We start from the raw sequence: 12850 nt of genomic DNA, 5'->3' as shown, positions 1-12850 counted from the left end.
CGAGTATTACACTGAGCTGTTTGACAGGCACATTCCAATGAACGATGGCTTTGCTGATGAATTTTTATCGCTTATGCCCAAATTAGAACCAGAGCTTTGTGAAATAATGGAAGCACCAATTAGTGTGTGGGAATTAGAAAATGCAATAGATGATCTGAACACCTCTAAGTCACCCGGGCCAGACGGGTTAAGCGCGGAATTTTACAAGGCTTTCAAAAGGGAAGTAGCTGTATCTTTATATGAAGTATTGTTAGAGGCTTACAAACTACATGTTCTCCCGCAGTCTTTTAAGGAGACACACATCATCTTGATACCGAAGTGTGAAGATGCAGTAAAACTGCTGTCCGTAAAGGCGTATAGGCCAATTAGTCTAGCCAACGTTGACTACAAAATTTACATGAAAGTCTTAGCTAGACGGTTGCAAAACGTAATTCAGTTTTTGGTAGGACCGCATCAAACTTGCGGTATTAAGCGTCGCACGATAAGTACCAATGTGCACGTCGCCAGAAGTGTGTTAGAGTGCTGTGATGCCTTCTCAGGTCGTGTGGCGATGGTGCAACTCGACCTTGAGAAGGCTTTTGACCGGGTGTCCCATGACATACTCTTCAGAATCTTAGAATACACGAATGTTGGGTCTGTTATATTGAATGGTATAAAGATGGCGTATGCCGGATGCAAGGCGAGCATAATCGTTAACAAAAATTTAAGTGAAAGTATAAATGTTGGTTGTTCGGTCAGGCAAGGTTGTCCGTTATCGCCTCTTCTTTTTGCGCTGTATCTCGAGCCTTTCTGTTTAAAAATAATCAAGCATGAACGAATACGGGGGTTTGCATTACAGAACACTGAAGTAAAACTGCTCGCATACGCAGATGATATAGCGGTTTTCTGTCGTGATCAAAAGAGCATAAGCGAAGCAGTTAAGGTGGTTAAGTCCTTTTGTGAAAAATCTGGGGCTGCAATTAACTGGGATAAATGTTCGGGATTGTGGCACGGGAACTGGTGCTCAACCCCCGCCGTTTTTGAATGTATACAATGGACCACGGCACCAACAAAATATCTAGGTGTGCCTCTGGATCATTATAGGGATAGCCGAGACTACTGGACTAACGAAACCGAAAAGTTGAGAGACAAAACCAGAAACTGGCAAGGGCGCAATTTTTCTATGTTTGCCCGTGCCACTATCTGCAACCTTTTTTTGTTAGCCAAAGTTTGGTACGTGCTGCAAGTGTTGTGTATGTCACGTGCTAATGTCCAAAAAATCCACAGAGTATTTGCGGTCTTTATTTGGTCTTCCAGCTGGGAAAGAACCAGTCGCTCTAACATATTTCGCCCAGTCAAAAAGGGGGGTCTTGGTCTTTGTCATTTATTTTTACGACAAGTTGTCGCAAGGTTTTGTTTTGTGCGGGATCAAAAAGACGCCTTCTTGCGCACTGTAATTCAAGTGAGGTTGAAAAATGTGCTGCCTGACTTTGTTGTGTCTTCAAGTGATATTGTGTGCAGGGGGGTGAAAGGATATTTGCGTGAAGTGGCTCTGTCTGTTCAATTTTTGAAGGTACGATTTTCTTTCGACTACCTGTGTAGTGTTTCCAGGAAGCGCCTGTACAAAGATTTAGTTGATGTTTGTTTACCTGTGCCACTGTATAGGTCGTTATACGGTGAGGGCACAGGGCTTGATGTTTTAAGGAGGGTTAAAAGTATGCCTGTGAAGCCTGCAATGAAGTCGTTTTTCTTTAAACTACACAGTGAAACCCTTCCCGTAGATACTTGGTTAGCAGAAAGAGGTATTTTTGTGCCGTGGACAACCGACTGCAGACTGTGCAAAAAGCCGGAAACTATTAATCATGTCTTCATCGACTGTTGGGACCCAGTGTTCCACTGGGACGTCCTCCAACGTACGTTAAAGAAAGACTTGCCCATAACGCCGCGTGGAATTCGGTTCTTACCTGTAAAAAATGAGGGCGGTGTGCCGTACGATTTGATCATGCTCCTCAGCCTTCATAGTATATGGAAGACGAGAATGGCGGTGAGGAATGCGGATATAAATGTCCGGCCTGTCAGGGAAAATTTCATTGAAAGCGTACAGTATATACGGGAAGTGTTTCGTGCTGAGGATGATCCCCCTGAGTGGTTGCCTGTGCTTGACGATTTAGTGTGTCTTAGAAAGTTTTAAAGCCAAGTAGTCAGCCAAGTAGGGTTGACAGATCATTACATGACATGATGTGTGATGTGCTGTACAAATGTCAAAGCAGGCAATAAAAACAAAAAAAAAAAAAAAAAGGCTGTGTAGCCTCGGCGTAGAGCACCGAGTACTAGTGCTGACGGCTTGGGTTCGAGCACCAGCAGGTCTATCTCTTTTTTTTCCAATGCCATTTTTCTTTCGGAATCAATTTTTTTCTAAACTCAAATCTACGCTTTGTTTTTGTTAATAATGGTGATTTGATATGTCTTAGTTCACTTTAGGTTGGGGCGCAGCCAATGACCACGTTGGATTGCCGTTCTCCATCGCGCGAACGGACATTTCACGTGGGTGCTCTGTGCAGCAAAGCGTTTGGAAATACGCGACCCGGTGGCCATTTATAGCTGGTAGTGAATTAGTGTTGCCGAGTGGTCCCGGTGCGCATTGTGAGGTAATTGGCACGTGCAGTCTGACAATGCTTTACTTGTGATGCAACCGCCGATGACAAGATATAAAGACACGTGGCTCTTGAGAGTGGAGTGCATATATATATATATATATATATATATATATATATATATATATATATATATATATATATAAAGTAAGAAACCTCGGTAACAGCAACTGCGGAGGGTTTATTTCGACGTTTCGACTTCGAGACAAGTCTTCTACAGGAATGATGGCTTCGGTCGCTTCGGAAGAGAGCATATATGTCGAAAGTGGAAAGCGGGTATACGAATGGCCAACGATACCACACACAAACATACGTGAATAACACAAACACGAAGCGGGAATCTTCCTTATTGGAAGAATGAACAACGTGCAGTCTGACAATGCTTTATTTGTGATGCAACTGGTTACATTTCGTCTTCTAAGCCCGGCTACCGAACCATCGGGGTTTATTTTCTCCGTCCCCCCCCCCCCCCCCCCCCCAATCATGTTGAGCAGCTTGCGTTCTGGTTTGGCTTTTTCCCCCCCATCCCTCACTCAGCGGAGGGGAGACACCGACGACGCACGGGTTGTCGCTGAACTGCAAAGTGGCAGCTCTTAAAGGAGTACTGACACGAAATTTCAAAGCTGAGATAACTACGTAAAACGCTTCCTTTTTATCAGGAGATATCTCCCAGCAAGTTTCAGCGGCAACCGTTCAGCGAAACATATTTAAAATCCATTTTAATTTCCGCCCGCACGAGAAAGCCCAGAGCGGGCCGACGTGACATCATCTGCTACGTGCCCCAAACTGCCGACGTCGGGGCTCCCGTGACGAAGCCGACGCGCTGGCTGTGGTTGGCGCGCGCTGCTCGGGCGTGTGTACACGTCATGGTTTTGGGACTGACGTCATGCTGCCCGGGCCTGTGGGGACGGCGAAAACCTCGGCCGGTCTGGGCGCGCGCGTGCGCTCGCTCGAGCGCGCTTCCAGAGAGGCAGCGATACGGCAAGAATGGTGACGTCATGTTATACATGCTGTCATGGCGGCCGCTCGGCGTTTTTCAGTCGAAACCGAAACTGGCACGAATAAACGACGCCGTAAATGAATGTTTACGCTGCGCTCGACCGTCTAATCTGTCATTCTATGATTAGTGGGCTGGTAGGCACGCATAGCAGCGAAAAAAACGTAACATAAAAATTTCGTGTCAGTACTCCTTTAACAAAGACCTGAAAACTCGGCCTAGCGCCCCGTTCTCGGAAGGCGTCCGTCCGGCGAGGGAACGGTGGAATGGTGGCGGACCGTTTCCTTCTGCACGACCACAAAACGTCCTTTAATTGTCTCAGCTCCGGGAACGGGCCCATAAACGGGCTGTAAAATGCCTTGTTCGCACTTTCCGAACATATGGCGGGACACTCGCTTTCAATCAACGGAAACGCGATCCCTCCGAGCGTCTGGGCGTTAGCATAGTGACGGCTAGCGGCGGAAGATATATTGCCTTCTCTCCTTTGTTCTACAACCCCACTTTCGGACGCTGTTGAGCTTTTCGCGTTTCCGCCACCACTCGAATTCCTGTTCAGTGCTCTTTCATCTCCCTTTCTTCCTTTTTTTTTCTCTCCAACTATCTTGGCGTCTCTCTCTTCGTTCATTTTTTGTTCATTTTTTTGTTCATTCTTCCAATAAGGAAGATTCCCGCTTTGTGTTTGTGTTATTCACGTATGTTTGTGTGTGGTATCGTTGGCCATTCGTAAACCCGCTTTCCACTTTCGACATATATGCTCTCTTCCGAAGCGACCGAAGCCATCATTCCTGTAGAAGACTTGTCTCGAAGTCGAAACGTCGAAATAAACCCTCCGCAGTTGCTGTTACCGAGGGTTCTTACTTTGTGTTCACCATGCCTTCGGCCCCATCGCCAGCATGCCAGTTGTTTCATATATATATATATATATATATATATATATATATATGTGTGTGTGTGTGTGTGTGTGTGTGTGTGTGTGTGTTTTGTTGAGAGATCAGCGCGTTCATCCTTCTTATGACCATTTATGCGCCCGCAGGTGATCGGGCTGCTCATCCTGGCCACAGTGGTGCTTTCCTGCACCCTAGCGGCAAACGTGCTGAACATGCGGACGCCGATGTTCGTGGCCGACCCGACGACCTCCGCAGAGACGGCGGAAGGGGAGTATGAGTTCCACCCAGCCCCAGCCCCAACGGCATCCACGCTGCACGCCCCAGAACCGCACAGCGCAGGATTGGCGGCGCCAGAGGCTCCAGAGGAGAAGGGCGCAGAAGCGGAGGCAACGCAGACTCCAAAGCCGGTCGCGGGCAAGGCGGCCATGTTGCTAACGTCCACCCAGGCGGATGAGGAGGCGTACCTCCTCAACGGGAGCGTCACGGTGAGTGTCCCTTGAGTGTAACTCCATTCGGCAATTGCTGCTCTGTCACCTCTTTGCAGACACCATTTAAATATGGACGGAGAAGAGAGCTCGCGAAGGAACGTGATAACATGCTCTTTGGGGTATTCGCACGTGCATTCTCTAGTGTGCATTCTCAAGTGGGCTGTGTGACATTTCTAGCGAGCGCACTCAATGCGCCTTGGACCAGGAGAAGGAACAACTTTGTTTCGTCCACAATAACAGAACTGATAGAATAATGATGGGCTCCTTCTTGAGTCTGGGAAGGGGCCACCATACCTTATTACTTCAAGGCGATTTGCAAAGCGCAGTTCACGGGCCGTATTTGGGCCTCAGGCTCAGGGTCGGAGGTGGTCAATGCAGCACCGGTCCCACTCTATTTGATTGGAGATCTGCCATCTTGCTCCATGTTTAAACCGACAAAATTCGCGTAGGATGTGTGCTTTGTCGCCGTTTCAGTCCCCACAGTCTGAGTTTTCGTGGTTGCGTACGCAGGTAGATCAGAGCCAGTTTATAAGGATTAAGGAAGTTATGTGATTAACGTTGTCTCGCTGACGCTGGCTGACTTTTTATTAGGGATTTATGGGGAGCTGGGTAAACCAGCCTTGCATTTCTGTAGCGAAGTGTGATTTCGTGATATGTATAAGCTCTTAGGCGCCGTACACCGTCGTAGGCACCCTGTTGGCGAGTTTTGGGGCAAAATTGTAGGCCAACAGGCACAATCATAATGATCCCCAAATGCACTGTTTGCAGACTGGCAAATCTACTGAGTTAAGCTCTGTGAAAGCGCATCTTGTTTTAAAATCGTCGACAATTATGAGACCGCGCCTCTCGATTGTCGTTCCCTATAGGTCGACAGGTAATGCGCGGTATTGCCGATGGATGTCCCGGTGACATGAGTTCCGTTCCATTCAGATACCGTCTATGGCACCGGCGCACATAACCTCCCGTGGTTCCGGTGCAATGCACGTCCGTGAGTCCGTGGTACCGTGGAACACGTGGGGAGCATTTGCAGCGTCCCGAATGTGTGTACAATCGAGCTAGGTGCAGGCATATTGTCGCCTGCTTATCAACCTCGCCTGACGTCTTGTGGAATTCGAAGCTGACGACCATCTCGATTACGCCAGGTCCATCGACGTGACGGGCAGTTCAGTAAATGTATTTTCACGTGGTCAGCGCAACTGCCGATAGGTCTTCAAACTTACTACGCTCCAACGCGTGCACGGCACCGACGTGCTGCACCAGTGCTGGAGCAGGTGCACACGTTCTCTGCACCGCGGTGGCACCGGGTGCAGAGAACTGCTCTGCACCGTGAGCAGTCGACGGACGCCGTGCAGCGCACCTGATCAGCAGCGCACCGGGCGCAGGCGTTGCCGCGAACGGCGTCGAAATCGAATGGGTTTACGATATGCGTGCGCACTGGCCATCTGCAGGAGCGCGACCCTCGGTGCCTGGAGAAGCCTCAGATGACGCTCTGCTCGCCATCGGCGTCCCGGGGGCCCGACTTCTTCTTCGACGGCCGCCAGTGCCTCACTCCCGAGAGCGTGCCCCCACCCGGATGCCTCGAGGGCGCCAACCGGTTCCGCTCCTTCAGCCACTGCCGGACCGCCTGTCAGGTGCAGTGGCCAGGCTCTGGGTGGTTTCTGTGTCGTGCTCGTGTGCAACGCACTCGCGACTCACGAGGAGCGTGCACATGAGCTGGCAGTGCCCTTTTACCTTGGGCTGCGCCCGAAGTGAAGTCCGAAATCATGGCAGTGCCAACTGTGCGCCAAGTCGATGTCATGCGACAAGTGAGGGCGGAACGATCAGAGTCCCTCTCCGGCAGGCCTTGCTGCAGGCTGCTTCCTGGAGGCTTGTATAGCAGTTGCAAGTAGGCCTATATAACTAGCTCATTTCGCGTAGGCAGAAATGTTCTGTTAAAATGCGTTTGCTGTAGAGACTTGCCGTGCCCGTTCGAGGTTATACCACAATGCTGAGGTCGCACCAGACATGCAGGTCTCTATACAAAGTCAATTACGAAGCACGATAGTAAAGGGGTACTGAGACCAATTTTCGAGGCTGATATTATTGCACAGTTCGTTTCCTTTACCTACCAGGATACCCTGCGCGAAGTATGAACCGCATGCGTCGCGTGGAACATATCCTAAATTGATTGCAAATGTAGCGCCGACGAGCCTGCTGTGCTGGAGGCTTTCACCGAAATCGACATCGTGTGACATCATGGTGTGGTAGAGCAAACGAGGTGACGTAGCCGCGTGCTCCCCTACTCCGTGACGTCCACCCGGCACCTGGCTAATGGCAAGGCGCAACCACCTGGCGCATGGATGGAGTGTCACAGGTTTTCGCATACCCACGTGATACGCCGGCCCTGTTCAGCTTAAACCGTGACGTCCTATATAGCGTACTTTTGACTGCCCGCGAACTCCGGGCTTTTTGAAAGGGCAGCCATTGACGGCGGTTTTCGCTGCGTTATAGTTCCTCATTTATCGTCCGCCGATGTATTTGAACTACTGTTTCATCATAGTTAGCCCCGTAGGCATCGATCTAAGCAATAAAAACATGACGTAAAAATTTGGTGTCAGTACCGCTTAAGAGCACATTAACTCGGACTTGTTTTTGGTCCACTAAACGAACTAGAGGAAGGAGAACAAGAAAAAGTAACAGAATGCCGGCTGCTGTGTGGACGGCAATGGGACTGCCAGTTATGGGTGTTAAAGCTGGTCTATTCTCCGTCTCGTTAGTGTGCCCTGCGTTGCCTTAATCGAACACCTCGCGAAAGGGTGTAGTATATCATAGAGGGAGTAACTAATAATTTGATAAAGTGGATTTCTATACACGTTTCTACACATGTTTTACCATCGCTGCTCCTCTCATCCATGGCACTCCTGTGCGCAAAGTGTTTTATAAAACTCCGTATTATAAACTACTTTTTTAGAACTTTTAGTCGCTAATTTCCTGGGTGGGCATGTTCATTAGAAAAGCAGAGGACTTTATTTGTTCAAATTCCTTCAGGGAACTAAGTGGCTTTTGTTTTACACTCAACAGCGCCAGGAACTCTTCTTAAAGTCGGCTATTTTGTAATAAGAGTATGCATGCCGTGAAGCATTCTTTACGGGTTTATCAACGCTCATTATGACGTAGAACTGGGTTTTGTTGAGTGATTGTTGGTTTCTGATTCTTACAACAGAAAACAGAACAAATATACACAATACGCTCAGTGTCTTTCGCCGGGACGAGTCCGGCATAAGGATTAAAGGGGCCCTGAAAGGCGTTTTGAGCACACTAAATGAACTAGCGCAATCGTTAGATTGGGTCGTCAACGTCAGCTGTGCCAAGTATTACTATTTTACGTGCAGCGGAAAGCTCACACTTTTGTTGCAAAGTTTGTCGATTTTTTCTCGCCCTTCCCTTCGTGTTTTTGGACGCCGCCATCTTCACATGTCTACATCATCGATTCCCAGATGTTCGTCATGAGCTAGACATCCTGCTATTGGGCGGCTTTTTCACGCACTTCCGGCAAAGAGATGTGTCGTCTGCTCAGCGTCGGCTCGCCAGCTGATCTGCCAGCGGAGTGCCGGAGTGCTTGGACATTTTACGACAAACGAACTAAGTGGAAACAAGCGCTTAACCGTTTGTATTGAATGCAACACGGCCATAACACGACATGGATATTATCTTACGTGAGTACGTACCATAAAGAAAGCGTCGAAGCCCCGTGGCCCGTTTTTCGTGCAATCGCACAGAACGCCCTGAGCCGAATGCCCGGGTTCGACGCATACATTTTATTCAACTTCAAAACAATCCAGAGATGCGTTTCGAACGAACACAGCGTCACAACATGCGTTGCAAGCCTGAACCGCGATTGACAGACGATCGGTTGCCTCCTCCTGCCCGTCGTAAATTCGGCACCCACCTCGCGCCCGGTTTGCGGGACGAACAGCAAGTCACTTAACTCTGGCGCACAAGCCGAGAAGGCTTTTAGCCAGGCACACTGCACATACCCCATGCGAGGTTGAGTCGTACGTCGCTCCAGAAAGATACTCCAGACCATGGGAAGCACTACCCACCCACAGAAGTACAACGTCGCATTTCATCGCGAAACGAACGCGTCTACAACACACAGGAGGCGATGCACACACACACACACCCACACACACACGCACACACACACACACGCACACACACACACACACACACACACACACACGCACACGCACACGCACACGCACACGCACACACACACACACACACACACACAGATTCGGTCGCTGCCTTGGCTTAGCTGCAAGCTTCGTTCGGACAGTCAGCGATGTTACGACGATACAGAGATGCGTGATGGCGACGTGCTAACCACTTGACGTATTTAAAACACAGGGGCAAAGAACTTGGTTCATCGGAAGCAAAACATCTTTTCTCCACCTCGCGTTACTTGCCACCATGTTGGAAACGCAAGCGGCCGCACGTACGCACGCTATTTTGCTGTAGTGAGTTTTAGTACAGCGTTTGTTCCCTTAGCATACGCTAAACGCTAAATTTTTGCGTCCCGCTACGTAAACACCGCGAGGGGAGTTTTAGTAGAGCGTCTCATCAGTTTTGCGTAGCGACACGCTAATGCATACGGCGCCACCTGTCGAATGTTTTGTGAAATGACTCGCCGGCTGATCTGCTAGCCGCTAGCGGAACGCCGGAGTACTTGGACATTTACGACTATTCAAACAAGTGCAAACAAATGCTTTCCCGTCAGTGTTGAATGCAACACATGGGTGCAGCTTGTCAGAACACGGGTGTTCGCTGCTCGAGTGCGGCGCTGGTTTGCTCTGCGCCTTCCCGTTCATCGCCCCTCATAAAGCGATCCGATCCGGCGCGTTTTGTGGACGCGTGTTCTGTGTCGGTTTAAAATGTCTTTTTGACATGCCGCCGGTAGGAATTACCACCACCGCAAAATAAGACCCGGCACCAGCGGGGCCACATCTGAGACAAACAGCTCGCGGTGCATCAAAGGGAACGAGCGCACGATTCTCCCCGTGCGGCTGCAAGTTCGCCGCCGATAAAAAGTCACGTGCTGCCGATAGCAACTACAGCAACGTACACCGCGAAAGGGCAAAGCCAGGCCTCACACATGCGGCCAGGTCTTTCGTTCGCTTTTCCAGCCCTGAGCGGAGTGCGGGATCCATGTCCGTGGTGTCAACAAATATGAAAAAGCTGAAAGAGCTTGCCCGTAGCAGATGGCAGTCTGAGGAGCGCAATAGCGGAAGTACGTCACTGCTGAGGAGCGCAGCATCACGGGAGGGAAGGCTCTCGCGCCGTCAACAGCGAAAAAAAAGTTTAAAAGAGGAGGAAATACGGTGCGACGACAATGTGCGTTTTTTGATTTACGATTTCTCAGCTAATACTAATCGCTTTAACAAAATTCTTTCAGCAGAAGATTGCTAATGCATTGCTTTATTTGGTTACATGTACATTCATGCATCGGCGGTAGGTATTTTAGGACTCCTTTAAGTTTTCCAGAAGTTCATGGGTGAAGGTCGTTTTGAACGTCAGGAACATGCCAAACGTAGCCACACATTTTTCGCGCTTGAAGACATACAGGAAAAGTGTGCATTTTGGTGCTTCACTTGCTGGCTTAGCTTCCAGTGATGGGTTCCTAATTGCCCTCGCCTGTTTATTTCTATATAAATGTATCGGACTAAAGGTAGAAGCGCTAGGGGAAGTTCCAGCAAAGTCGTAGCGAGCATTAACACTTGCAAAGTAACTCCGCCGATTTGTAATGTTTTCGAGACCAACACATCGCCATCGCATTGCACGTGGGTGAAGGGGCCGTCCTTGTTGCAGGTCCCAGGAGCGCGAGCCGAGTGCCGCGAGCCGGTGCGGTTGGTGGCGTGCTCTGTGGCCCACGTGACTCGGCGCTGGTTCTACCCGGCCAACGGCAGCTGCGTCGAGTGGGCCTTCCCGCAGGGCAGCTGCGTCAGCGTGGCCCTGCACCTCTTCCGCAGCATGGGACAGTGCCTGCGCGACTGCGTGCAGCACGACGCGCCCGCCTGCCACGAGGTCCCCGTGGCGCAGCCCTGCGTAGAGTCCCAGGCACGGCGAAGTCGTACACTAACCTCCTCAGGGTTGCACGGCGCAAAATAAGTTGTAAAGTCTAAAAAAAAAAAAACTAGTGACATTATAGATGACCAACGGAGTTTATGGTGAAGCTGGTAGTGAGCACCATAAAATTCAGTAACGGTCGTCCATATCTTCACTAGCGTCACTTTTCTCCTCTCCTCTTGCCTACAACCATCACAAACCCCCTTCGTGGGAAAGACGACGCAATGTCACCACCTCTTCACTAATGGGAAGAGTGATCAGGAAGCAGTACTACCCGATTCCAGAGGAGGTTACCTCTTTGAGACGACGACGGACGGAAGTGATACTAACAGCTCCGCTGTAAGAAAAAAAAAAGTTGAAAGTAATGAAACCCTCGTAATTTGTTATGCACGTAATTGGCCGCATTAATTGCTGCAGTTCATTTCACAAGCTGCGTGTAAAGAGTAGATACTAGATTGTTGTAAACATTGCACCCGAACCAGCTCGTCTAACTCACCCTGACATTTTACGATGATACGAAAAGAAAAGAGAATATATATGTGTTACGGAGCTTTCGGTTCCACCTGCCCCAATGGGTAACAGAACAGTACTCCCAAGGCCCCAGTGCGCGCATGCATGCATACGGGCGAATCGAGCGTATACTGTACTGCAAAGGGAGTTGCCGAAAGAGTGACCCAGTTTTGTCTGAATTTTGAACGACAGGCGGAAGCGTTGCACTCGAAGAAACCACTATACAAGGGCCCGAGTTACTGTCTAGATCATGATAGAATCTAACAGCGCAATAAACGACGAGGAACACAGAAGAAATTCACAGGACGGGCGCTGACTCGCAACTAGTATTTTATTGGAAAAGGAACACAAATTTATAGCCGACACGTACAATCTGATGTGGTGAAAACCAACAAAATTTTAAACCTCTGATAAAAGCGCGTAAAGACCTGATAACCGCTCACAGAGTTAGGTGGCATTCAAAAATGCTTTTTCCTCCTCGTACAGCGTCAGAGAAGGCTGGCTTACACATCCGGTTCGCCCCTTTTTGATATGAGAAGCTTGAACAACTTCTCGTGTCAGCTGGTCCTTATGTGTGAACAAAATGTCGCATTCATCAAAACACGGCTTGCAGCCGCATGCTTGGCAGTGCGCTGATAAGTGGGAAGAGGTGTCCGTTGTTAGATTATTCAAATGTTCCCGCAGGCGCGTCTTAAGACATCTACCCGATTGCCCAATATACACTTTATCGCAATCGAGGGGCAACCAGTACACAACACCCGTAAGACAGGGCCCAAACTTATCATCGCAGTTGATCACCTGATGGCACCACGTGTCCACCGCGTGGCGTCGTTCACCGCGGTGACCCTTCTTCCTCCTGCCCCGCAGGTCCATTTCCCGGTGTACTCGTCCGTAAGCGCCGGACGGCTGTCGGAGTGCCTAATGGTGGACCCGTCGGAGCGCCGATGCCTGCTGGGCCGCAACGCCTTCTCCAGCCATGGAGCGTGCGCCCGCGCATGCCTCTTACGCGATGAGCTTGCTTGACATATGAAGAATAATACGATACCACATACGTGCTATCCCGGAGTTGTGTCGTCTGCTCTGAAATGCACAAAGTGGTGGCGTATGCGCAGCCAAGATGCGGAATATGGGACGCGTCTAAACATGTGTTCAAGGCGGTGGAATTTTGCTGAAGTTATGATAGCGAATTCTGGCAATGGTTGGCTGTGAGTGAACTGGTCATCTTGCTAC

The 12850-nt window shown here is 49.6% G+C and overlaps 1 protein-coding gene across 1 annotated transcript; it reads left to right on the top strand.

Annotated features, from left to right (window-relative positions):
• Window positions 1-4651: 4651 nt before the first annotated feature.
• On the top strand, window positions 4652-12643 carry LOC144168618 (uncharacterized). Its single transcript, XM_077697565.1, has 4 exons — window positions 4652-5002; window positions 6454-6636; window positions 10853-11101; window positions 12488-12643. Exons 1-4 carry the CDS (start codon window positions 4652-4654, stop codon window positions 12641-12643), a joined length of 939 nt encoding a protein of 312 aa, XP_077553691.1.
• Window positions 12644-12850: the final 207 nt, after the last annotated feature.

The sequence above is a fragment of the Haemaphysalis longicornis genome, unplaced genomic scaffold (genome assembly GCF_048455015.1).
Source record: "Haemaphysalis longicornis isolate Haplotype H1 unplaced genomic scaffold, Haemaphysalis longicornis Haplotype H1 scaffold_2, whole genome shotgun sequence".
In the NCBI taxonomy this organism is placed as follows: Eukaryota; Metazoa; Arthropoda; class Arachnida; order Ixodida; family Ixodidae; genus Haemaphysalis; species Haemaphysalis longicornis.
Note: the sequence above shows the minus strand (reverse complement) of the source record. Positions and strands in the feature narration are given on the sequence as shown.